Source organism: Sprattus sprattus (assembly GCF_963457725.1).
Source record: "Sprattus sprattus genome assembly, chromosome: 18".
NCBI lineage: Eukaryota > Metazoa > Chordata > Actinopteri > Clupeiformes > Clupeidae > Sprattus > Sprattus sprattus.
The window spans coordinates 23603069-23629485 of NC_137916.1; the positions used below are offsets into that span (position 1 = coordinate 23603069).

General features: G+C 43.7%; 2 protein-coding genes across 2 annotated transcripts; one reads left to right on the plus strand and one right to left on the minus strand.

Annotated features, from left to right (window-relative positions):
• Window positions 1-1914: 1914 nt before the first annotated feature.
• On the plus strand, window positions 1915-15214 carry LOC308379197 (uncharacterized protein; the record flags this gene model as incomplete). Its single annotated transcript, XM_080856255.1, has 15 exons — window positions 1915-2370; window positions 2612-2694; window positions 2937-3093; window positions 3373-3534; window positions 3893-4018; window positions 4438-4673; window positions 4782-4986; window positions 6257-6279; window positions 12095-12581; window positions 12807-12889; window positions 13159-13315; window positions 13604-13765; window positions 14124-14249; window positions 14666-14901; window positions 15010-15214. 15 exons carry the CDS (start codon window positions 1915-1917, stop codon window positions 15212-15214), a joined length of 2904 nt encoding a protein of 967 aa, XP_080712381.1.
• Window positions 15215-16126: 912 nt separating this feature from the next.
• On the minus strand, window positions 16127-20815 carry LOC308379198 (uncharacterized protein). The gene is made up of 2 exons (XM_080856256.1): window positions 20677-20815; window positions 16127-18085 (listed from the first exon to the last, which is right to left on the minus strand). The coding sequence occupies exon 2, from the start codon at window positions 17896-17898 to the stop codon at window positions 16402-16404; it is 1497 nt and encodes a 498-aa protein (XP_080712382.1). The 5' UTR covers window positions 17899-18085; window positions 20677-20815; the 3' UTR covers window positions 16127-16401.
• Between the last annotated feature and the right edge of the window lie 5602 nt (window positions 20816-26417).

Consider the following 26417-nt stretch of genomic DNA (forward strand, 5'->3'; position numbering starts at 1 on the left):
AGACCCAGACATTTTTTAAAATCATGAATACCCTGCAGACCGTCTCACAAGCCTTTTCTTATGGATTAGGAACAAACATAACAGAAGAGGTCCAAAGACATGAACTCCTTTACAAATCCTCTTTAAACACTTATAGAATGCTTAAATTACCGCGAATTTATGGAGAGAATATCCCATTCTCACCCGCGATTGTTTGGAGAGAATGTGGTCATTCACGAACAAATAGGTACTTTCATATTCATTTTCCGCCACTTGTGAGTCATGGTGATATCTTTCATTGAGTTCATATTGACGTGAATAATCAATTGCACCAGCGAGATTGATAGAATGAGCCCGGTCTGCTCATATACAAAAGTTAACAGTAACCTGCCGTTACCTTAGAGAATATCCCATTCCCACCCGCGATTGTTAGGAGAAAATGTGCTAATTCACGAACAAATACTTTCATATTCATTTTCCACCACTTGTGAGTCATGGTGGTATCATTCATTGAGTTCATATTGACGTGAATCAATCAATTGCACCCGCGATTTTGATAGAATGAGCCCGGTCTGCTCATATACAAAAGTTAACATTAACGTGGGCTTAACTGATGGCCAGCACCATTGTAGTTACAAGCATTGACAACATGATGAGATTCTCTCACCGTTTACCACCTCATCTTAAATAATGTAACTCATAAACACATCGTTTTAAAGCCTGTCGCAGTCATTAAAAGATGTCAATAAACGAACTTTTGCGTCATGTCTTTTTCGCCACTGGTACTGAATTGCCAACATTTGTATTTTGTGTAACACATGTATTCATAACATCAAGCCTTTCGCCCACTACACTTTCATGCTCCGGTAAGTTTTTTTCCTTTGTCCTGCTGCAATAAATAGGCTTACTTAACTCAAAATAAATCTACAGTTCTGGCGTCAATTTGCTTTGCAACACGCAACACAAGCCTTGCAACACGCTCTGCGTCTAAAACGAACCTTAAATCAAAACTTGTCTAAAACAAGTTCCTTGTGTAAATTACGTGCTTAGGCGTTACGTCTAAAACAGAGCATAATTCGGCCTTTAGTTACTAATGCCCCCTGCGACTCCCTATTGAGGAGGATTTCAGGCACCCATAAACGGCGCCTTGGCTGTTCACCAACACCCTCCTTCTCCTCAAACGCAAAAGCTAAAGCAAGTAATTGCATTGTATTCGCCATATTAGCTAGCTTACAATAAGTGCCTAATTATCTTATGTCACTATTCTCCCTACAAAAACTAATAGGTAAAACAGCTTTTAAGTTCTCTGCTTCCCATAAATGGAACACTGTTCAATGTTTATGTATTGTTCTTCGGTAGTATGTACCCTCAATCGGGGCATTGCTGCAAAAGAGCCCTGTGCTCAGTCATTTCCCCCTGAATAAAGAATGATAAGGATGATGAATTAGTCAATCACCAACGGGTAATAATGTATAGCTAGAATGTATGATTCCCGTTGTTGAGGTTTCAGAATGATCGCGCTGAAGCGCTCAAAAGGCGCTGAAGGCAGCTGTTTCTGTTCACCAACACCCTCCTTCAATCACCAACGGGTAATAATGTAGGCCTATAGCTAGAATGTATGATTCCCGTTGTTGAGGTTTCAGAATGATCGCGCTGAAGCGCTCAAAAGGCGCTGAAGGCAGCGCTTTTTTTCTAAAATAAGTCAGGTGTGAACACGGCCTATGGCAACCCCTGAGTGAACATGACAGCAAACAGCAAACTGAACTTTAAAAAACGCCCACGGGAATACTGCAACTCCTGAGGCAGAATATCACGAATATTTTAGAAGCCATGCCAGGGTACACTACGGCTTTTGCATTTGTATAAAAAGGCTCAGTGTCCGTCTTCTCATCACTCCTTATCAGCTCGAAGAAGCATCAGCAGCCTCAACTCACAATGGCAACAACCTACTCCAGTCGTGTGTCCATGTCCTCCGGATCATCCATCGCAGGGGGCTTGTCTGGGCTCTACCTGTCCGGAGGTGGAGCTCGCATGAGCGTCATGCGGGCTGGTAGCGTCTACGGTGGTGCAGGAGGATCCGGAGTTCGCATCTCCAGCGCTTTTGGAGCAGGCGGTGGCGCAGGGTTTGGGTTCGCTGCTGGCGGTGGTGGAGGTGGTGGTTTCAGCCTGGCCGCTGGTGGCGGAGCTTCCGAGGCAGTCATTGCCAGCGGGAAATTCACCATGCAGAACCTGAACGACCGTCTGGCCTCCTACCTGGCCAAGGTGCAAACCCTGGAGACGGCTAACGCCGAGCTGGAGCTGAAGATCAAGAGGTTCCTGGAGGCTAAGATCGCCCCTGCTGGCCATGACTTCTCTGGCTTCATGGTCACCATCGGCGATCTCCAGGCCAGGGTAAGTGATGCTAGGCGTCCAGCAGAAATCCAGTTATTTAAAGTTAAAGATGACTTCTAATGTGGCTTAACGTTGTTGTGAGATGTATGGACTCATTTAATTAATCTACAGTTCATGTGATTATAGAACCATGACAAGTGGCACTCTGAGATTCCTTTGAATGAAAAGTGCTTTAAAAATAAAATTAATTATTATTATAAAGTGTACAGGATCTAAACTTTTTTTTTTTTTTTACATTAAGATTATGGCCATCATCAGTGTTAAAGGAGGAGCTGTGCTGGGAATTGACAACGCCAAACTGGCTGCCGATGACTTCAGAATCAAGTAAGTTTCAGCCCTTGTCTACTCTTTGAACTGTATTTCATTGAATTGGTTATCAGCAAAAAGCTTCACCAGCGAGGCCCTTCAGAAAAGAGGAAGGTTAGTTAGAAAGTAGTGCACAATGCCCTCTACTGGAATGAATGAGTACGCATGCCGAAACACAGCAACCCAGACTCTCATCCTAGCACAGTATCCTGTACTTTTTCTGTTGACATGTTTATTTTAAATGCTTTTTTCAATTTCAGATATGAGGCAGAGCTGGCCATGCGCCTCTCCGTTGAGGCTGACATCGCTGGACTCAGGAGGGTGCTGGATGACCTCACCCTCTCCAAATCCGACCTGGCCATGCAGATCACAGGCATCCAGGAGGAGGTCGCCTTCCTGAAGAAGAACCACCAGGAGGTTTGTTCTCTTTTTTACTGATTCATATGTCCAAGTAGTCTTTGTTGTTGAGTATTTTTTGTAGATGTTTGACTTTTTTAATCATTCATGTCTCAGTAGTCTTTGTTGTTGCGGAATGCCCCACTGCGCTTCAGGGTCCTGTTCTTCTTGTTGGATTTATTTTGCGATACTGACAGGCCGACTAATACATGATCATCATCATCGTCCCAGAACACATTCCTTGTTTATGAAAATGTACCTGGCCAATAAACATGATTCTGATGATTATGTCTTCCTTAGGATCTCCTGGTTCTTCGGGGACAAATCGGTGGAACAGTAAACGTGGAGGTGGAGGCTGCTCCTCAGGAGGACCTCACTATCGTCCTGGCAGGCATCCGTGAGCACTACGAGGCTGTGGCTACAAAGAACAGAAAGGAGCTGGAGGTCTGGTTCCAGGCAAAGGTGAGTAGGCTACATGAGCCATCCCACAGAGGCTGCTAACATTGGAACAAACAGAAACTAATGTATGGTTTTACTTTTATAGTCTTATAGTTAGTAATCAACGAAAAAGCCTCTAACAAAAAAGTGAATACCCAGATATAAGTACAGAAGTTGTTATGGCACAATTTGGTTAGGCCATTAACAGTTTTCATTCTAACTCAAAAATACATATAAGTACAGAAGTTGTTACGGCACAATTTGGTTAGGCCATTAACAGTTTTCATTCAAACTCAAAAATACATATTTACAACCACAAAAGATACACTTAAGCAACTTGTCACAGGTCAACATTGTTGTATCTTCTTCTCAATGTCTGTAGTCCGAAGCGCTCAGCAAAGAAGTTCTGACAAGCACAGCCACCCTCCAGACGTCTTCATCAGAAGTCACATCCATCAGGACCACTGCACAGGCACTCCAGATCGAGCTCCAAGGCCTCATCAGCATGGTAAGTGCAGAAGAAAACGGTGCCATACAGTGAAGGGACTGAATGAACTCCCCCCCCCCCCTCAACATACACGGCTGAAGTGCCCTTGAGCAAGGCACCTAAACCCCAACTGCTCCACAATCATAATTATCTGCATTATAAATATCAGTACCATCACTGTTATTATCAAAATTTCATATTAATGTTGCAATCCTATTTTTGCTGTCTGTTATAGTTATTGTTGAAATGAGCAGTAATGATCTTGCTTCAGACATCTAGAATTACTGGGAGAGCTTTCTCTACCCGTCCTTACCTGTGCATAAGTAAGGACAAAAAAATATTACCTCCAAAGACGTAGCTCCTAGATGTCTGAAACAAGAACAATTTTGCCCAAATCAACATGAGACAATCTGACTTGTCTTCATCTGTTTGTGTCTCAGAAAGTGTCCATGGAAGCCACTCTGGCTGAGACACAGACCCGCTATGCTGGCATGCTGGCCAGCTTCCAGATGCAGGTGAGCAGCTTGGAGGAGCAGCTTGCCGCTCTCCGCGGAGGCCTTGAGCACCAGAGCCACGAATACGCAATCCTGCTGGACATCAAGACCAGACTGCAGCTGGAGATTGCAGAGTACAGTAGACTGCTCGGCGGTGGAGCATACGCTCACAGTCACATCTCGTAAGTACCCATCTTGAATTGGGAGATTGAGAAACATGATCATTTGTTGAAATTTGATCAATAATCTCTTGTTAATACATCGCCTCTCTTCTCATCCCTTTCTGTCAGGAGCGCGTCGACTGTGTCAGTGTCGACTGCGTCAGCTGCGACTGTATCAGCAGCGACTGTGTCAGAAGTGATCGAGTCAGCAGTGATCGAGTCAGCAGTGATCGAGTCAGCAGTGATCGAGTCAGCGGCAGTTGAAGCAGACTCGTCCATGACCGTCACGCGAACCAGAGTGGTGACAGTGGTTGAAGAGCTGGTTGATGGACAGGTGGTGTCTTCTTCCACTTCCTCCTCCATCATCGGTTCCTAAGGAGGTGCCGTCACTCAAGTGGAACCCCTGACCCACAACTTACCTGTTGCTGATTCACCTGAGCACAAGGCAGGTTTAACACTGCAGTTTGCAACAGGTGATAACAAGTCAGAAAAACTTCCAATAAAGCAATATTCCACTAAAATTTACATTCTTGGTTGCTTCATTATTTATGAGGAGTTGGTGAGAAAACGAAACAAATAAACCCTGCTTCAAATGGTCCTCAGTTAGACGGTATTATTCCAGTCTTTAATCTCGTGTGATCAGGTTATCATTAATGAAAAGGTGCAGTACAATGAACTTAAACCACAGAAAGCAACTGTAAACTCTGAACAACATTCATCATCAGACACTAAATGTAACAGCTGTCACTATACAGCCATAGAGACGCAGGGTCAAACAACTGTAATTAACTATACACCCATCCTTCCAGCAAACTGTAAGTAATTGTAAACCCATCCACGCCAGTGTGATTTTTAAGCTATACGGTTGGTATTGAGAGCATTTCAATACACCACCATGAACTTACATTTGATCAACGAAATGACAACGTACCTGCTATGTTACTGTTCTTGAGCTTTACTGTAAAGTAAAGTCTATGTGGTCAAAGTTTTAAAACATATATAATAGTTCTGATAAATGAACAGGCATCATTAAAGTTTAACATTAGTTTCTTTTTAATAACTCATTCCAGTACATGGTTTAGGAATTACATGTTATCAATAAATGTGTACATGGTGAGTATTTTACTGGAAGAAAGAAACCGGAATGGCACCCACTACAACACAGTTCAGACAAGGTACAAAGCTCTCTACACATCCCTGTGACGCCACTGACCCCAGAAACATAGACACTTGCATAAGAGCAAATCAGTCACAACATGGACCCCAAACAACATAATGCAAAATAAGGACATAAAAGGTATGAAAAACATATTGGAAACATATATATTTATATATATACTGTAGTATTTATATAAAAAAAAAACAAATAGGAATAATACTCTGAGAGGTTAAAAGGTGTTTAGCTACTATCATTACTGAGACTGCTGCCACTGCTAAGGTCTGACTGGTCTCGTTTGTGGATTTGCTCATGTGCTTTGAGGTGGCCTGACTGGCTGAAGCTCTTGCCGCACTGCGGACAGATGTAGGGCCTCTCGCCGCTGTGGATGCGCTGGTGGGTCTTGAGGTTCCCCAGAGTGCTGAAGGTTTTTGCGCACTGTGTACAGGAAAACGGCCTCTCGCCGCTGAGGTTGCGGGGCTTGCGGGGACCCGCGGCGTGACTTTTGGTCCCCTCGGCCGAACCCTTTGTGTCCTGGCCCGACCCGAGGTCGTACAGGCTCCCCGGGGGAGAAGTCGGAGTCCAGTTTTCCCATGCCATTGATGATTGCGTCCGGCCGTAGCTTATTAATCTCAGTCCGCAGCTCTGCCATATGGATGGACTCAAGGCCAGTGATCTCGGACCTCAGGTGGCTGGACATGAGGTTGGGTTCGTACTCCGTTTTGATGGTGCTCAGCTCAGTTGCGTAGTAACATTGCAGGTCGGTGTGCTGCTCCGACTTGATGTAGTCCAAGCTGGCCGAGACGTGTGTGATGTAGTCGAACACCAAGCTGGGCTCATAGTGATTCTTGTAGGAATCCAGCTCGGTGCAGTGAAACGAGTGCAGGTCGCCGTGGTGCTCCGACTTCATATAGTCCAGCCCACTCATCTCCATCTTGATCTGGTCCGAGCCTCAGTGTGTAGCTCTGCCATGGTGCCGGAGTCCTGTCCATACTGGAGGCTGTGGCTTCCCTTATGGGGGCAAAGGTTGTGCTTAAAAAGTGACAAAAATGTGGTGGCCTCACACCTGAGAAAACTAGAAGAAGCCACGTTCTGTTTTCCTGTGATAGGTGCCAAGCCTTGTTCCCTGGGTTAGGGTAAGTGCTGGCCGCCAAAGACCCTGCATATTTGAACACATAAGAGATACAGATCAGTTCACAGTGACACTACTGTAGGTGTAAATACATTGTATTTTTTTTTTAACAGTTGTTCAGTAAAACACAGCAACACACATGCAGTTCAGTGTGTATTGTTGTGCTTCCACACTTCAGACCACTTCATTGTATCAGCATGAGCATCAGTATCAAATCAGCAGTTAGGAGTGTTGGTCTATAATTAGCAAGCTAGCTACCTAAAAGGTATTCAGATACCTTGCAAAGACCAACAACAACAGGACAGCTGTTCTGTTTCATGCTGTGAAAGCGGTTTTACATTTTCGCGGGGTTGTCTGGCTAGGTAAATAACTAAATAGTGCATATCCTGGGTGGCTAGTGTGAATGACAGGTGTGTTTATCGGTCCTTCTCATGACCATATACCATCAAAGAGAATTTGAAGATGATACCAAAACTAGCCACCTGTACATATTTAAAAAACAGAGACAAATTCTTGTTTAGTGTTTAAAAAGATTCCTGCTAAAAGGTCCTGCAACACCAAGCCAGCAATGTGAACCCAGGAAAACGTATTACAGACAAAGTCTGCTCACAAAACACATCAATAATCACTCAACTGCTGGATTGTGCATAGATAGAAAAAAGATGAAAAAAATAGTTAATTCCGTAATTTTTACCCTCCAGGCCTCTAACACATTTCCAGGGCCCGTCATTGTGCACCTACCTACTTCTGGTACGTATGTGGGCACAAGCAAACTCAGTGAGTCACGAACGTGACTCATGTTGCAGATGGTAAGGCTCCCATGATGGCTGCCAATTGTGAAGGGCCTCACTTCACAACCTACACCGCCTTTGGTGGCCATTTATTAATGTATTAAACAATCCATAAAGCTAAAGTTTATTTTTATATATTAATATCTGCTTCTTGAGGGCAAGTCTGAGTGCATTCACACGAACAGAGACTAGGTGTTAGGACTTCAATCAGCTATTTTCCCTGTGTGTGATTTCACAGCAAATAATCAACAGTCCATGCACCAGGCAATGCGAACTGGTACAATCTATTATCTCCCTCTGGAACGAAATACTGTTTTCTGATTGGCTAATGGGGTGTACATTAAGTTCGTGGAACCGCACACCTTGGACTAGTCCCAGTAGAAAAGTTAAATCGCCGTTCCATATCAATGCTCTTGAATGGTTACCATTGACAACCAACGTAACGTTTTGTTTTTTGAAAAACAGCCGGTTCCAGGCACTACTTTCTCTAACGGGAGCACTAGGCTTCAAATCAAGCATTTATCAGGTTATTATGCATATTACATTTCCTAAAGATAAAGGAAATTCTAAATAATAATAATACTAATAATAAAATCATTTTTGGATGTTGTAAACGGGAGATAAGCGGGATAACGGCCTCCGAGCTGTGCAGTTCTACGAAGTTAATGGACTCCGCGTCGTGGTGTTCTTTGCCCCGCAGCGTCCATTAACTTCGTAGAACTGCACAGCTCGTCGGCCGTTATCCCTTACATAATGAACACTAATTCTGCTACTTCTACTGCTGTGACTACATTGAAAACTATTTGCCAACTATTATTATTTTTACTACAAGAACTAATAAAGGCGATGACACAAATAATGGCAGTAACAAATGCATTATTATAATTTTATAATATTATCTGTTTTGCTGATTTTTTACTTTATTATATGCTTTTAAGTAGTAGGTAATCATCACTATTGTTATCATGACTACAACTATACACTAGTAGTAGAACTTCTACTAGTACTACTCCTGTTATTGTTGTTGTGGCATACACATATTTGTGTTGTTCGGTTTTTTTGGGGGGGGCGGGGGGGGGGGGGGGGGGGGATTGCAAAGCAAACAAGGACTCGTGCTAATACACATAACTCGTAGTGTTAGAATTGGCAAAGAAGTTCACATCATTAACACTAATGACTGATGTAGTTCATATGCTAACTGATATGATAGCCTAAGTGTCAGAGAGAATTACGTCAATTGAAATATCAAAAGCATAGGCGGAGCCACGGGTGTTCCAAAGGGTTCCGGGAACACCCAGTTTCATAGCTGGAACACCCCCCCCAAAAAATGCCGTCACCTGGCTACCGATTGTAAACGCAAGCTTCGCGAGTGCGACATAGTATGCTTAAAAATATGCCACGATGAAACAGAGAGTTCTCTTCAAATTATATGATAATTGACAGACAGCAGTTGGAACTGAACAACCGTTTCCAACGAGACTCCTACGGAATAATGAAGGCCGCTGCTTCCATCATGCCTGCGCCAGACGCACGTTACCAGCTCGACGCATTGCGTTGGACACATCCGAGCTGAATGTGTTTGAGCAATTGCTCAAAAGGAAAATGGACGGAGGACTGCAATTCTCGTCCATTATGGAAGTGTTAGATTCCTGTAATAAAGATGTGTTTCCGATAATTAACAGCTTAATCCGTGTATTGGCAACACTTCCAGTCACAAGTTGCTCTGTTGAACGTGTGTTCTCGGTTGTTAACAGAGTTAAGTCGAAGATCAGAACCACAATGGTCACAGACAGACTGAATAGCATCTCACTGCTAATGTTTGAAAAGGAGCTCGCCGAGGAATTGGACTCTGATGAGATAATTAATGCATTCAAAGCCGAGCCACGCCGCCTTGCCCTGTGAATTCAGTTGCAGCGCAAATATAGCAGCAAATACGTTACATTCTTAACCCAGCAGCGGTGTTGTTCAGATACTGATTAAATGGGTTTGTTAACCATGCGTAATAGTATGCGTAATAATAGTATGGCTCCATGAGTATGCGCACATTTCTATGTGTTCTTCATCTCTGGGCACTGCGTCCCTTTATGTTTTGCAGCGGTTGCATTTGTTCTCTGTTAAAATACATGGTTAATGTATTATTTTGGAGTTAATACTAGTATACCAGTATTTTCTTGGGAACACCTAGTATTTTTTTTCTGGCTACGCCACTGATCAAAAGTATTTAATCTTCACAGTACGTAAACCTAGATACACAATTTCTGGATGTATTTAGACTTGCCTTTAGCATACTTTTGAATAATGCAACAGTACAGGGACCTTTTTAATAAGAATAAAAAGAAGGATCGATTAGAATATTAGCATGCCTAAATATGATGTCAATCCGCAAGGACCTGAAACAGATACGTATGTTGAGGGACTTAACTTTCTTTCTGTGACCACTAATCGAGAATGTTTGAGGTTGAAAATAAAATTGGACGCACGAGCACCTGATGCCATAATAGATCACGCCCTAATCTTGCAAAGAGTCACTGGTTCCACAGCAACAAGTAAAGTTACGTTTTGAAAGAAAATAAATGATTCTAGACGTAAAATAATGACACATATCTGAAAGATAATTACTGACAGTTGTTCCTTGTGTTCTTTTTGAGGTGTTGTTTTATGCATTTGTTCAGAACTTAAAGGGCATAAAACTACAGCTAAAACAGAGAGACAAAATGTGTCAGGTTGAAAGTCCCATTAGAGTTATAGCATCATCATAAATTCAGAGACATTTTCAAATTGACAACAAAAAAGAAAAAGAAAGATCAAATCATATTCTACACAGTAAGTGACGAGAATGATCCATCTAGGCTAGGGCATACCTGGGAAAGTGCGGCCCAAGGGCCATTTGCGGCCCCTTGACGGTCCCTGACTGGCCCTCGGATGTCAATGGTAAATTAGGAATCCAATGTTAAATGATAAAAATGTATACTATTATTGATTTGTATACTTAATCTATTGCATTGCAAGCTGGCTCTCGTGTGTGTGTGTCGTGCATTGCTCGTCTGGGCACACCTTTAATACTGCAAAATCATGCTCATTTTTCATGCTGAATTGAGTTCAGCCAATTTGTCCATTGACCCGGCTCTCCACAACAGTCCTACTATCTCATGTGGCCCCTTGGGAAAACGAATTGCCCAACCCTGGTCTAGGGCTAGGTATCAGCCCTGCTGAACCAACCTATGTCTTTTTTATAGTAGGCATGTCTTGAGAATACTGCTTGATTGACTTAGTGTGGTTGTATTTGTTTGAACAAATCGTTTGCTGTCGTATTCCACAAGTCAAAACTTACTGAAGTAGCTGAACCAGGGCATTGAAATTACTCTAAGTCTGAATATAACTGAGAGATGATTAATGTTTATGACCTGGCTATTTTGTCAACATTTTTAACGACCTTTGCATTTTATATGAAAGTATAACATCATGTTCCCAACATCATTTAACATAACACGTTTAACATGACATTAGAACATCCTGTTCCCAACTGAAACACCGCCTGATGTCCAAATAATTCAACATGACAAGATAATAGGGGATCAAACGGGAGCCTACAGCATTCTTAATGACGCCTTTTCCCCTAGAGACAGTTGTGGTTTTTAACGATTATGGCCGTGTTAACACTTGAAACGCGGACGCCTTTTAAACACTTTTTTAAAAACGCAGCGCCAACGCCTTTTTGAGTTCAATCTTCTCAACTTTTTAGAAAAGCGCTGGATGACGTGAAGCGACGTGACGTGACCTTCCCTAGTAACCTACCTTTCTAATGCCCCCTGCGACTGCCTATTTTTTAGGGATTAGGCACCCAAACGGCTGTACACCAACACCCTCCTCCTCCTCTAACGCCAAAGCTAAAGCAAGTAATTGCATTTTATTCGCCATATTAGCTAGCTTACAATAAGTGCCTCATTATCTTATGTTACTTTTAATATTAAAATCCATCTGTCATAACACACGGTCACAGAGCATCATCTTCTTTGAAATCCCCCTTACAAAAACTAATAAAGGTAAAATAGCTTTTAAGTTCTCTGCTTCCCATAAATGGATCACTGTTCAATGTTTATTTATTGTTCTTCTGCATGTACCCTCAATCGGGTCATTGCTGCAAAAGAGCACTGTGCTCAGTCATTTCTCAGGTGTGAACACGGCATATGGCAGCCCCTGATTGAACATGACAGCCAATATCAAACTGAACTTCTAAAACGCCGCGGGAATACTGCAACTCCTGTGGCAGAATCTCACGAATATTTTCGAAGCCATGCCAGGGTACGGCTTTTGCATTTGTATAAAAAGGCTCAGTGTCCGTCTTCTCATCACTCCTTATCAGCTCGAAGAAGCATCAGCAGCCTCAACTCACAATGGCAACAACCTACTCCAGCCGTGTGTCCATGTCCTCCGGATCATCCATCGCAGGGGGCTTGTCTGGGCTCTCCCTGTCCGGAGGTGGAGCTCGCATGAGTGTCATGCGGGCTGGTAGTGTCTACGGTGGTGCAGGAGGATCCGGAGTTCGCCTCTCCAGCGCTTTTGGAGCAGGCGGTGGCGCAGGGTTCGGGTTCGCTGCTGGCGGTGGTGGAGGTGGCGGTTTCAGCATGGCCACCGGTGGCGGAGCTTTCGAGGCAGTCATTGGCAACGGGAAATTCACCATGCAGAACCTGAACGATCGTCTGGCCTCCTACCTGGCCAAGGTGCAAACCCTGGAGAAGGCCAATGCCGAGCTGGAGCTGAAGATCAGACAGTTCCTGGAGGCTAAGATCGCCCCTTATGGCCATGACTTCTCTGGCTTCATGGTCACCATCGGCGATCTCCAGGCCAGGGTAAGTGATACTGAACTCCAGCAGAAATTCAGTTATTTAAAGTTAAAGGCTTCTTATATGACTTCTTATGTGGCTTAACATAGTTTTTGTTAGATGTATGGACTAACTTAATTATTCTACAGTTCATGATTGTAAAACCATAACAAGTAGGCTTAGTATATAGCCTCATTTCACTGCCTTTTGTACAAGATCTAAATCCTTTTCGATTTGTTTTTTCACTTTAAGATTATGGCAATCATCAGTGCTAAAGGAGGAGCTGTGCTGGGTATTGACAACGCCAAACTGGCTGCCGATGACTATAGAGTCAAGTAAGTTTCAGCCCTTGTCTACTCTTTGAACTGTATTTCATTAAATTGGTTATCAGCAAAAAGCTTCACCAGGGAGTCACTTCAGAAAAGAGAAAGGTTAGTTTGTAAGTAGTGCACAATGCCCTCTACTGGAATTAATGAGTACGCATGCAGAAAGACATGCAACCCAGACTCTCATCCTAGCACAGTACCTTGCACTCATCCTAGCACAGTATCCTGTACTTTTTCTGTTGACATGTTTTTTTTTTAAATGCTTTTTTCAATTTCAGATATGAGGCAGAGCAGGCCATGCGCCTCTCCGTTGAGGCTGACATCGCTGGACTCAGGAGGGTGCTGGATGACCTCACCCTCTCCAAATCTGACCTGGCCATGCAGATCACAGGCATCCAGGAGGAGGTCGCCTTCCTGAAGAGTAACCACCAGGAGGTTTGTTCTCTTTTTTACTGATTCATATGTCCAAGTAGTCTTTGTTGTTTAGGAATTTTTGTAGATGTTTGACTTACACACTTTTTTAATCATTCATGTCTTTGTTGTTGCGGAATGCCCCACTGCGCGTCAGGGTCCTGTTCATGGTGTTGGATTTATTTTGCGACACTGCCAGGCAGACTATACATGATCCGTTACATATCATCATCATCGTCCCAGAACAAATTCCTTGTTTATGAAAATATTCTTGGCCAATAAACATGATTCTGATGATTATGTCTTCCTTAGGATCTCCTGGTTCTTCGGGGACAAATCGGTGGAACAGTAAACGTGGAGGTGGACGCTGCTCCTCAGGAGGACCTCACTATCGTCCTGGCCGGCATCCGTGAGCACTACGAGGCTGTGGCTACAAAGAACAGAAAGGAGCTGGAGGTCTGGTTCCAGGCAAAGGTGAGTAGGCTACATGAGCCATCCCACAGAGGCTGCTAACATTGGAACAAACAGAAACTAATGTATGGTTTTACTTTTATAGTCTTATAGTTAGTAATCAACGAAAAAGCCTCTAACAAAAAAGTGAATACCCAGATATAAGTACAGAAGTTGTTATGGCACAATTTGGTTAGGCCATTAACAGTTTTCATTCAAACTCAGAAATACATATAAGTACAGAAGTTGTTATGGCACAATTTGGTTAGGCCATTAACAGTTTTCATTCAAACTCAAAAATACATATTTACAACCACAAAAGATACACTTAAGCAACTTGTCACAGGTCAACATTGTTGTATCTCCTTCTCAATGTCTGTAGTCCGAAGCGCTCAGCAAAGAAGTCCTGACAAGCACAGCCACCCTCCAGACGTCTTCATCAGAAGTCACATCCATCAGGACCACTGCACAGGCACTCCAGATCGAGCTCCAAGGCCTCATCAGCATGGTAAGTGCAGAAGAAAACGGTGCCATACAGTGAAGGGACTGAATTAACTTCCCCCCCCTCAACATACACGGCTGAAGTGCCCTTGAGCAAGGCACCTAAACCCCAACTGCTCCACAATCATAATTATCTGCATTATAAATATCAGTACCATCACTGTTATTATCAAAATTTCATATTAATGTTGCAATCCTATTTTTGCTGTCTGTTATAGTTATTGTTGAAATGAGCAGGAATGATCTTGCTTCAGACATCTAGAATTACTGGGAGAGCTTTCTCTACCTGTCCTTACCTGTGCATAAGTAAGGACAAAAAAATATTAACTCCAAAGACGTAGCTCCTAGATGTCTGAAACAAGAACAATTTTGCCCAAATCAACATGAAACAATCTGACTTGTCTTCCTCTGTTTGTGTCTCAGAAAGTGTCAATGGAAGCCACTCTGGCTGAGACACAGACCCGCTATGCTGGCATGCTGGCCAGCTTCCAGATGCAGGTGAGCAGCTTGGAGGAGCAGCTTGGCGCTCTCCGCGGAGGCCTTGAGCACCAGAGCCACGAATACGCACTCCTGCTCGACATCAAGACCAGGCTGGAGCTGGAGATCGCCGAATACAGTAGACTGCTCGGCGGTGGAGCATACGCTCACAGTCACATCTCGTAAGTACCCAGCTTGAATTGGGAGATTGAGAAACATGATCATTTGTTGAAATTTGATCAATAATCTCTTGTTAATACATCGCCTCTCTTCTCATCCCTTTCTGTCAGGAGCGCGTCGACTGTGTCAGTGTCGACTGCGTCAGCTGCGACTGTATCAGCAGCGACTGTGTCAGAAGTGATCGAGTCAGCAGTGATCGAGTCAGCAGTGATCGAGTCAGCAGTGATCGAGTCAGCAGTGATCGAGTCAGCGGCAGTTGAAGCAGACTCGTCCACTACCGTCACGCGAACCAGAGTGGTGACAGTGATTGAATAGGTGGTTGATGGACAGGTGGTGTCTTCTTCCACTTCCTCCTCCATCATTGGTTCCTAAGGAGGTGCCGTCACTAAAGTGGAACCCCTGACCCACAACTTACCTGTTGCTGATTCACCTGAGCACAAGGCAGGTTTAACACTGCAGTTTGCAACAGGTGATAACAAGTCAGAAAAACTTCCAATAAAGCAATATTCCACTAAAATTGACATTCTTGTTTGCTTCATTATTTATGAGGAGTTGGTGAGAAAACGAAACAAATAAACCCTGCTTCAAATGGTCCTCAGTTAGACTGTATTATTCCAGTCTTCAATCTCGTGTGATCAGGTTATCATTAATGAAAAGGTGCAGTACAATGAACTTAAACCACAGAAAGATGTGGGATCTGGAGACATACCATCAAATCTCAGGTCTATAATATTAGCAAGGTGTAGCACATATGTGGCAATATAATAACATATGCCTTGTGATGAAGGGATTTAATGAGGGAAAACACCTGTTAACTCTGAACAACATTCATCATCAGACCCTAAATGTAACAGCTGTCAATATACAGCCATACAGCCGCAGGGTCAAACAACTGTAATGAACTATACACCCATCCTTCCAGCAAACTGTAAGTAATTCTAAACCCATCCACGCCAGCGTGACTTTTAAGCTATACAGTTGGAATTCAATACACCACCATTAACTTACATTTGATCAACGAAATGACAACGTACCTGCTATGTTACTGTTCTTGAGCTTTACTGTAAAGTAAAGTCTATGTGGTCAAAGTTTTAAAACATATATAATAGTTCTGATAAATGAACAGGCATCATTAAAGTTTAACATTAGTTTCTTTTTAATAACTCATTCCAGTACATGGTTTAGGAATTACATGTTATCAATAAATGTGTACATGGTGAGTATTTTACTGGAAGAAAGAAACCGGAATGGCACCCACTACAACACAGTTCAGACAAGGTACAAAGCTCTCTACACATCCCTGTGACGCCACTGACCCCAGAAACATAGACACTTGCATAAGAGCAAATCAGTCACAACATGGACCCCAAACAACATAATGCAAAATAAGGACATAAAAGGTATGAAAAACATATTGGAAACATATATATTTATATATATACTGCAGTATTTATATAAAAAAAAAACAAATAGGAATAATACTCTGAGAGGTTAAAAGGTGTTTAGCTACTATCATTACTGAGACTGCTGCCACTGCTAAGGTCTGACTGGTCTCGTTTGTGGATTTGCTCATGTGCTTTGAGGTGGCCTGACTGGCTGAAGTTTTTGCCACAGTGGGAGCATGCGTAAGGTCTCTCCCCCGTGTGGATCTGCTGGTGTGCTTTAAGATGTCCCAGGCGCCCAAAGCTCTTGCCGCACTGGGTGCAGCCAAAAGGCCGCACACCCGAGTGGATTTTCTCGTGCGTTTTGAGGACTCCTGAATTGCTGAAGGATTTGCCGCACTCGGAACAGGTGTAGGGCTTCTCGCCCGTGTGAATCTGTTGGTGGTTCCGGAAGCTGGTCTCCTTGACGAAGGTCTTGCCACAGTGCGGGCAGCAGAACGGACGCTCCCCAGTGTGGCTTAGCTGGTGAGTTTTGAGTTCCTTGGACTGGCTAAAGCTCTTTCCGCACGTGAGGCAGCCAAAGGGCTTCTCGCCTGTGTGCAGCCTCTGGTGGGAGCGGAGGTCGTCCGCTTTGGTGAAGCCCTTGGGGCAGTGTGCGCATGTGTAGGGCTTTTGCCCCGTGTGAATGAGCTGGTGGCGCTTCAGGTTGCCTGCCTGGCCAAAGCTCTTGCCGCACTGCGGACAGATGTAGGGCCTCTCGCCGCTGTGGATGCGCTGGTGGGTCTTGAGGTTCCCCAGAGTGCTGAAGGTTTTTGCGCACTGTGTGCAGGAAAACGGCCTCTCGCCGCTGAGGTTACGGGGCTTGCGGGGACCCGCGGCGTGACCTTTGGTCCCCGTTTGGCTCCCCTCGGCCGAACCCTTTGTGTCCTGGCCCGACCCGAGGTCGTACAGGCTCCCCGGGGAGAAGTCGGAGTCCAGTTTTCCCATGCCATCGATGATTGCGTCCGGCCGTAGCTTATTAAGCTCAGTCCGCAGCTCTGCCATATGGATGGACTCAAGGCCAGTGATCTCGGACCTCAGGTGGCTGGACATGAGGTTGGGTTCGTACTCCGTTTTGATGGCGCTCAGCTCAGTTGCGTAGTAACATTGCAGGTCGGTGTGCTGCTCCGACTTGATGTACTCCAAGCTGTCAGAGACGTGTGTGATGTAGTCGAACACCAAGCTGGGCTCATAGTGATTCTTGTAGGAATCCAGCTCGGTGCAGTGAAACGAGTGCAGGTCGCCGTGGTGCTCCGACTTGATATAGTCCAGCCCACTCATCTCCATCTTGATCTGGTCCGAGCCCAGCTCGGCCGTGCTGAGCGGCATGATCTCCGACAGGTCCACCGTGCATATTGGTTCCAGGTCCGGCTCGCTCTTCACGCACGACAGCATGACCATGGGCTCTGCGATCTCAGACGCCAGCGTGTTTAGGGTGGGGGTGGAGCAGCCGGAGGAGAGCAGGTGGAGAGCAGGGGTGCTGCACTCGGGTCGGAGCGGGTCCAAGGGTGGCGAGCCGCACTCTGACGCCAGCGTGCTCAGCCCCAAAGGGATGCACTCAGTGTCTAGCTCTGCCATGGTGCCGGAGTCCTGTCCACACTGGAGGCTGTGGCTTCCCTTATGGGGGCAAAGGTTGTGCTTAAAAAGTGACAAAGATGTGGTGGCCTCACACCTGAGAAAACTAGAAGAAGCCACGTTCTGTTTTCCTGTGATAGGTGCCAAGCCTTGTTCCCTGGGTTAGGGTAAGTGCTGGCCGCCAAAGACCCTGCATATTTGAACACATAAGAGATACAGATCAGTTCACAGTGACACTACTGTAGGTGTAAATACATTGTATTTTTTTTTTTTTAACAGTTGTTCAGTAAAACACAGCAACACACATGCAGTTCAGTGTGTATCGTTGTGCTTCCACACTTCAGACCACTTCATTGTATCAGCATGAGCATCAGTATCAAAGCAGCAGTAAGGAGTGTTGGTCTATAATTAGCAAGCTAGCTACCTAAAAGGTATTCAGATACCTTGCAAAGACCAACAACAACAGGACAGCTGTTCTGTTTCATGCTGTGAAAGCGGTTTTACATTTTCGCGGGGTCGTCTGGCTAGGTAAATAACTAAATAGTGCATATCCTGGGTGGCTAGTGTGAATGACAGGTGTGTTTATCGGTCCTTCTCATGACCATATACCATCAAAGAGAATTTGGAGATGATACCAAAACTAGCCACCTGTACATATTTAAAAAACAGAGACAAATTCTTGTTTAGTGTTTAAAAAGATTCCTGCTAAAAGGTCCTGCAACACCAAGCCAGCAATGTGAACCCAGGAAAACGTATTACAGACAAAGTCTGCTCATAAAACACATCAATAATCACTCAACTGCTGGATTGTGCATAGATAGAAAAAAGCTGAAAAAAAATAGTTAAAATTCCGTAATTTTTACCCTCCAGGCCTCTAACACATTTCCAGGGCCCGTCATTGTGCACCTACCTACTTCTGGTACGTATGTGGGCACAAGCAAACTCAGTGAGTCACGCACGTGACTCATGTTGCAGCTGGTAAGGCTCCCATGATGGCTGCCAATTGTGAAGGGCCTTACTTCACAACCTACACCGCCTTTGGTGGCCATTTATTAATGTATTAAACAATCCATAAAGCTAAATTTATTTTTATATATTAATATCTGCTTCTTTAGGGCAAGTCTGAGTGCATTCACACGTACAGAGACTAGGTGTTAGGCCTTCAATCAGCTATTTTCCCTGTGTGTGATTTCACAGCAAATAACAAACAGTTGATGCACCAGACAATGCGAACTGGTACAATCTAATAATGAACACTAATTCTGCTACTTCTACTGCTGTGACTACATTGAAAACTATTTGCCAACTATAATTATTTTTACTACAAGACCTAATAAAGGCGATGACACAAATAATAGCAGTAACAAATGCATTATTATAATTTTATAATATTATCTGTTTTGCTGATTTTTTACTTTATTATATGCTTTTAGGTAGTAGGTAATCATCACTATTGTTATCATGACTACACAACTATACACTAGTAGTAGAACTTCTACTAGTACTACTCCTGTTATTGTTGTTGTGGCATACACATATTTGTGTTGTTCGTTTTTGGGGGGGGGGGGATTGCAAAGCAAACAAGGACTCGGGCTAATACACAACTTCAATCGTAGTGTTAGAATTGGCAAAGAGGTTACACATCATTAACACTAATGACTGATGTCTTTCATATGCTAACAGTCCGTTAGTGAATAAACAAAGTGAAGGATAAGTGAGCTCCGTATAGTCACTGTTTTAAAAGTAGAAGATTATTTCCTGACTTGGAGTATATAATGTGCAACTGTTTATTTCTTGCAGACACATTGTGTTCTGAAGATGATACACCGATTTTCACCCATGACCTCATTTTGCATGCAGCCTATTATAAGCGCATGACATACATCCATAACGTGACAAAATTATAGAAATCAAGTACCGTCAAAAAAAGGGCACATAATTGTGTGCGAAAAGCTCATAATTTGAGTGGCTAAAGCTCAAGGGAACACATCCGTGAGCTCTGCGTTGTAGGCAACCGCACTCACTTCAATCAGAAAATGTCAGGCATGCGATTTATTTTACATCAAAGAGTTAAAATCTATTTGTAACCCAAAAAAAAGTTACGCGCCTGCTTTCTACAATATATTGCATTTCCCAGTATTGTATATCAATATCACTGTTATAACTTGTGAATTTCAACACTAATTTTGAATTTGAAATGCTATTCGGCAAGCATAACTTTGCCTACCTATGTGTCGAACTACCTTTTTTTCAGCTAGGTAGCTTGCCAGTTCGCCACGCATCATGCACTTTTAGCTGGCAGCTCCAATCTGGTATTTTTCTTCCTCTGTATTCGTACTTAAATTAATACGCGAAGCATGGTTGAAGAATGTAGAAAAGGAGAGTTCCGTTTCGTTACAGAAGTGAAAGTTAATCCGCACATCAATCAAAAGTGTTCTTATGATCTCAGAGGGTACGATAATATACAAAGACGGGGCGAAATGCCATCTAGCCAGCTAGCCAGTGGCCATCTTGTTTATTGCTAACGTCGCTGATACAGCGAACCACATAGCCAGCACGAGAGGAAAGTTGTAGCCTATAAAGCGCAGCATCGCTAGCAACAACTTTTTGCCTCGCACGTTTGCTTCTTTGATATCCCGGTCCGGTTGGAGGGAGAATTTTCCATAACAAAAGACGACCTATCACATTACGATAGGCTACCTGCGCTGGGCCATGCACATTTTACATCACCGAGCAGAAAGAGGTGAAAAACATGAAATATAGCTTTCCAGCTGCAGCTACCTGCTGTTTGCCCAGTTCATTGTTTTTTTTTTTACGTCTTCGGCTCGCCGTTGTGATTGAAAGGGAAAACCTGTGCCGGACCCGCCACGTCCTCCTCGGCCCAAGAGTCCAGCAGCCTCCGTGTCGCGCACTCCTTTTCTTTCCCCTCTCACTCTCTCCTCTCCTCCCTCTCTCTCTCTCATTGACTAATTCCGCTTCGTTTTCACTCCCTTGTCGCTTTCCTCGGTGTTTCTGCTGTGCACTTCCGTCGTAAAATGTAAATGCGCGCGCAGCATGCATTCTCTCGGGGCGGCATTTCACTTCCGATGTATAGAGAATGATTTGCTACATTGTAACTACTGATGATCTACGTTCACCTCCGATAGCCATTTCTATGGAAATATGAAACTGATTTGTATCAGACGCTGGATACATGTTTTGTGTCAACAGTGTGGAATCAATCTGTGTCAATGTACCATTCTGCCACAACGCTGGTGGTTCTCGAATGAAAGTCAGGGTTCCACCTTATTTCATACCTGATGACTATAGGCATTCCATCACCCTATGCGCGGGAGATCATGGCTGTCAGCGCTCTGCAGATCTTGATGACTGACAAGCTAGGGTTTGACCTCATTATTGCGCGTGCTTGACGACCACACTAACGGTAATTTCCAGAGCAGCGTCACAGAAACCAATGCATATTATAATATAGGCCTATCTGAGGTTTTTTTTTTTTTGGTGAGTATTGCAAAAGATCACTCTTAAAATGTTTTTAAAAACTTTGGCAAAAAACTTTGGCGGTTCAGTTAATACTGTCAGTCTATATTAAACCTGGCAGGCACATCGACACCAGTGTGAATACCCTGCATGACATATTGTGTTCATTAATGCCCAAATGCTCACTGATAATTACTGATATTAAATCACTGATATAAGATCAAGTTTTTTTTCACAGTTAAGAAAGTACTACCACTTTAGAGATAAAGCAAGACCCAGACCTGGACAAGCACCCTAGATCATGCCACGCAGTATTGAGATTTAGAGCTTTAGAGATGTTGACATTTTTCAAGGTGTCCATCATTTCTCTCTACGCTCCTCTGTTCCTGCATGATGATTAACAATGAGACACAGATGACAGCCTTGTACAGACCGGATCCAGCCATGGTCCGGCCTTGAGACAATTTTATTGCAATATTGCTATAGAAATACAAATTGAATTGCATTGAATGGTCTGGCCCATACTTGCACCAGATCTGAACAGCTGCCACCTCACGTTAACAAATGTGTTTTTCCTGTTGCCATGACACAGATGAGTTGAAGGCTGTTGAGACAATATGATCCGTGCACTGCCATACAGACTGGCTCGTTTTGTTTATTATCTGTATATTATATGTATACTGTCTATTGTCTACTGTCTATTGTCTTGTATATCATTCGTTTATTTTTAATGCTTCAAGAGCCACCAGCAACTCGAGCCAAATTCGTTGTGTGTCAACATAACTTGGCAGCATGATTCTGATCTCCATCTTTTCTGGCTTCCATCCTTACTTACCACACAAATGGTGCTGTTTGCTTGGATCACTGTTTAGGCACACATAGCATCTGAGATGGATTTGGCCTAGATCTGTTACAGACTCAACTGCACACTGAGTTACAAATCTTCATCTCACATCTCCGTAGAACAGAGAGCCTCCATGCCAAATAGTCTCCAGTGTTTTTTTTTTTTTTAAATCAAACTGTTTAACAACGAAATCAGTCACATGGCACGTGTGAAGAAACCCCTACGCAGAGCGATGTCGTTAGGCCTGGGCGTCCTGAGCAGTGAATGTTTAATGAATGGCCCGGAGCTTTAATTTTGTTTATTTATTTATTTTACAAAAAAAGCTCTCTGAAATAATATGATGTCGTTGATCAAAAAAGCAAGCACGTTTTGAGTTCTCTTCACGACGTTCAAGCGGTAAATCTACTTCACACTGCTTGGCACACTACAAGCATTCGGTCAAAGCACGAGAGGGGAAAGGGGCGCACCGGTTACAGGGCTTGTCATTATTGGCCTCTGAAGGTACCTCGCTAGCTATAGATGTAAGAAACTATTTTTTTTTTAAGAATTAAGACCATTGAGGCAACAAGGCGCAGGCGAAGCCAAGAGGTGTAGGAGTTGCCGCCTGTTGTCACTGTCTCGTCTCGTCGCCTGTTGTCAGTCGGGCCGGGCTTTAGCCGAAATCGGGTTTATGCCATCATGTAAAGGGCTCTTCAGCTCGTCTAACTCTGTTCTCAAACCGTTTGGCTATAAGGCAAGCCATTTAGGAAAAGTATGCCCAAGTATGCCCAAGGTACGACTTAACAGATGATTATATAATTATGTAAATAATAAAACAAATTAAGACTAATTGCAAGGCACTCCTGGACAGCTCCCTAGGTAAACCATGTGCACACAGCACAGCACAGCACAGTCTGAGAACCACTCGTCAAGCAAGTCCGCACCTACTGTACCCTAACGGAACATGAGCTAAGCATTGAACGAAAGTCGGATGACCTTCCTCCGCCTTTGTACACTCTTAAAAATGCTGGGTTAAAAATAACCCAAAAACAACCCAGCGCTGGGTCAAAAATGACATAAACCCATTATGGGTTGGAATAACCGGTTACACATTTTAACCCTGTTCGTTGGGTTAAGTTGGGTTATGAAATCACCCCAGCAGATGTTACCCAACATAACCCATCATAACCCAGCGTTCGTGTTAACCCAGCGTTCGTGTTAACCCAGCGTTCGTGTTAACCCAGCGTTTGGGTTACGAAAATAACCCAGCATTTTTTAGAGTGTAGGAATCAGCTGATAAGTCCTCAAACCATTTCTTAATCTTAATCATCATGTATGCATCATAAGCACCTCTTCAAATGATTTAGAGAATTCCACTCAGATGTGAAGCTGGCTAGACAGCCATCCAGTCATTAGTTTAAAGCTCACTTCTAAATACGTGGAGCAGAAGTAAGGCTCCACTCAGACGTCTCACTTGAATCAAGCAACAACCAGACTCTAGCTATACAGAAGTTTGATTGCTAAGGTATCTAATCTTAACATGACACAGTGTGTAAGGGTGGCAAAATACAAAAAAAATACCATATAGCATCTGCACTGGCATGAGGGTCTCTCTTCAGCTCACGTGACTCCAGCGGCTGGAGTAGAAGCACTCTTGACTGGTGGCTCAACTCGCTCTGGCTCGTCCAGGGCTGCTGCCTGTCAACCCAGGTGCACTGAGGAGAGTGTGCAAGGTTCTCCTGTTTGCTGTCATCTAAAGTGGGGTAGCCTCAGCAAGCATGCAGGCGGGCGTCGTTGGCAAACACCTGTGGACGAAAGAAGCAGTAGAGCACCAACCCGGCTCAATGCTCAGCCAGCTGGCCTCCTCTGTGGGCTGCAGATCAACCAGCACCTAAAGTGCCTCACCCTCCAATGCAAGCACAACCGTCTCTTCAGCGACCCAGCGTTAAAGCTTGCTGCCAGCTGAACTAACACGGGTAGGACTCGAGCAGGCCTTCTCCACTGTGACGGGGCACCTTAGGTGTTCCCCGGCATGGCATCTGGGTTGTCGTGGCGGTGGTCCTCAGCTGGCCGGCGGCAGGAGTGGGTGTCTGTCCTGGAGCTCCGGGCTTGGCGGCTTCCTCTGTCCATTATGGGCACGCTGACGGTGTTCCCAGTTACCGGAGCAGAAGAGGCATCCAGTTGCTTCCTCGTCATAAGAGGCACAAACGTAAAGCTAGCTGCAGGTCACAAGGGGAGACCGGGTACAGTTGTAACACTTTGTTTTGCATTTTAGTTTGCCTTGATGCAGAAAATCAACAGCAGTCACGTTAAGCTTTCATGTGAACATACGTATATGGAACTAACACCTGTCGCCTGTATATTAACTTCACTAATTCAAGCACCAGTGCCTTACTTTTTCTCTAATTTTCATATTAATGCAGTGAGGGCCTTTGTTACAGCTGCCTGTGTTGGTGACAGTTGTTACAGTGCCAGTTTGAAGGGATAAAGTACAATTTACGTCAACAGCCATGCATTATTCAAACCCCCGGATTGACCCCATCCATCCTCCCCTTATATTTGATAACATAATTGAAATATTGTATGTAGCTGATAAGTATAGTATCTAGAAAGGTAATCTAATCACTGCTTGTAATCACTTTATTATTATTACTATTGTTTTTATTATCATATTAAACTGTTTGCAAAGTCAATTGCTTAATTACATCCTACAGCAAGTCCTCAGAGTACTCAGTCAGTGTGATTTTTAGTATCAGATCGACTGGAAAACTTAACACAGTTTGTCACAGTTCAAAAGGTGGCCTTGTCACACTATATGAGACTGAGGTTGGTCAATTTTCAATATTGAAGGAAGCATTGGCAACATACAATCTAGTATATGACTGATTCTTTGACCTCAATACTCTTATTTTGTCTTAGGGTTTTACTCCTGCTGCTGAGAAGTTGAATGAGGACTTAGATTTCTCTCATTTTGGTTAATTCTGATCTCCTATTGAAAAAGACAGCTTGCCAGAGTGAAGTGTCTGACATCTTGCATTAATTATTCTTGCTATTTGTTATTCTGAAATAACTTGAAAATGGTGCAATTATTGGGTGAAAATATCAAAGTTTCCCCTGCAATGTTTCAAGACCCCAACAACCCCTCTGCCTGCACCACAAATAAAACCAAGAGATTCACACACAGCGGTCTAGGCAGGGGGAGCAACCCGGGTGTGTCCCAGGTTTAGTGCTAACAGGAAATTGTCTCAACAGGGAAAAATGAACCAGACTATGTTTTACAGGTTATATAGGTTAATTATGCTGATACTGGTATGTGAGTTCATGTCATCATGTTTGTTGGTTAATGCCCACATCTGCTCCAGTGTAAGATGATGTATGTTAAATGGTAAATTATTATTATTATTATTATTATTATTATTATTATTATTATTATTATTATTAAATGGACTGCATTTATATGGCGCTTTTCTGCTCATAGAGCACTCAAAGAGCTTTACGGATTAATGCCTCAGACATCTACTCATTCACACACCGATGGCGGAGACTATTATGTGAGGTGACAACCTGCACATCTGGAGGGATTGGGGGTTCGGTGTCTTGCTCAAGGGCACTCCCACTAGTCCATACCGCAGGTGGGCACGTGTGGACTGGAGGCAGCACGGGGAGATTATTAGTTAATTGCCCACGCCTGGGACAGGCAGGATGTGTGTAATCTCACCCTCAGATCGTTCTCATACACACACACACACACACACACACACACACACACTCCACAACATTTATGCCATGCCGACATCCATACATCCTCTGGCAACATGCATGATTTCTTAATCCCCTAGAGGCTTGGAGTAAGTTTAAAAAATAGTCTATTTGTTTAAACAAACATTGTTGTCCGTCTGCCCTTTCAGGTTGCGATCACACGAGCCGAACAGCAACATGCATCATCGCCAACAACCAAAAAAAGCTGTCCTGACAGACTGATTTACTCAAAATGGACCTTTAGTTGAATACACCGTGCCGAGTCCACAATACTGTCTGACTCGGTTGTCAGCTGCCTTCTCTCCAACCACGTGCAGTCAATGTACAATGCACCAATTTGCACCAGATTTCCAATAAAATAACAGCATAATATGCCTCTAAGCGCAAAATGATGTTATAGATTTTAAAAGGGTTACTGGTTAAATGTTGTGTACGAATGCTGGCCTGGCTGATTTTGAAGGGG

Bases quoted from the DNA above. Each gene is read 5' to 3' on its own strand.
- LOC308379198 (XM_080856256.1), bottom strand. From the start codon at position 17,898: ATGGCAGAGCTAGACACTGAGTGCATCCCTTTGGGGCTGAGCACGCTG.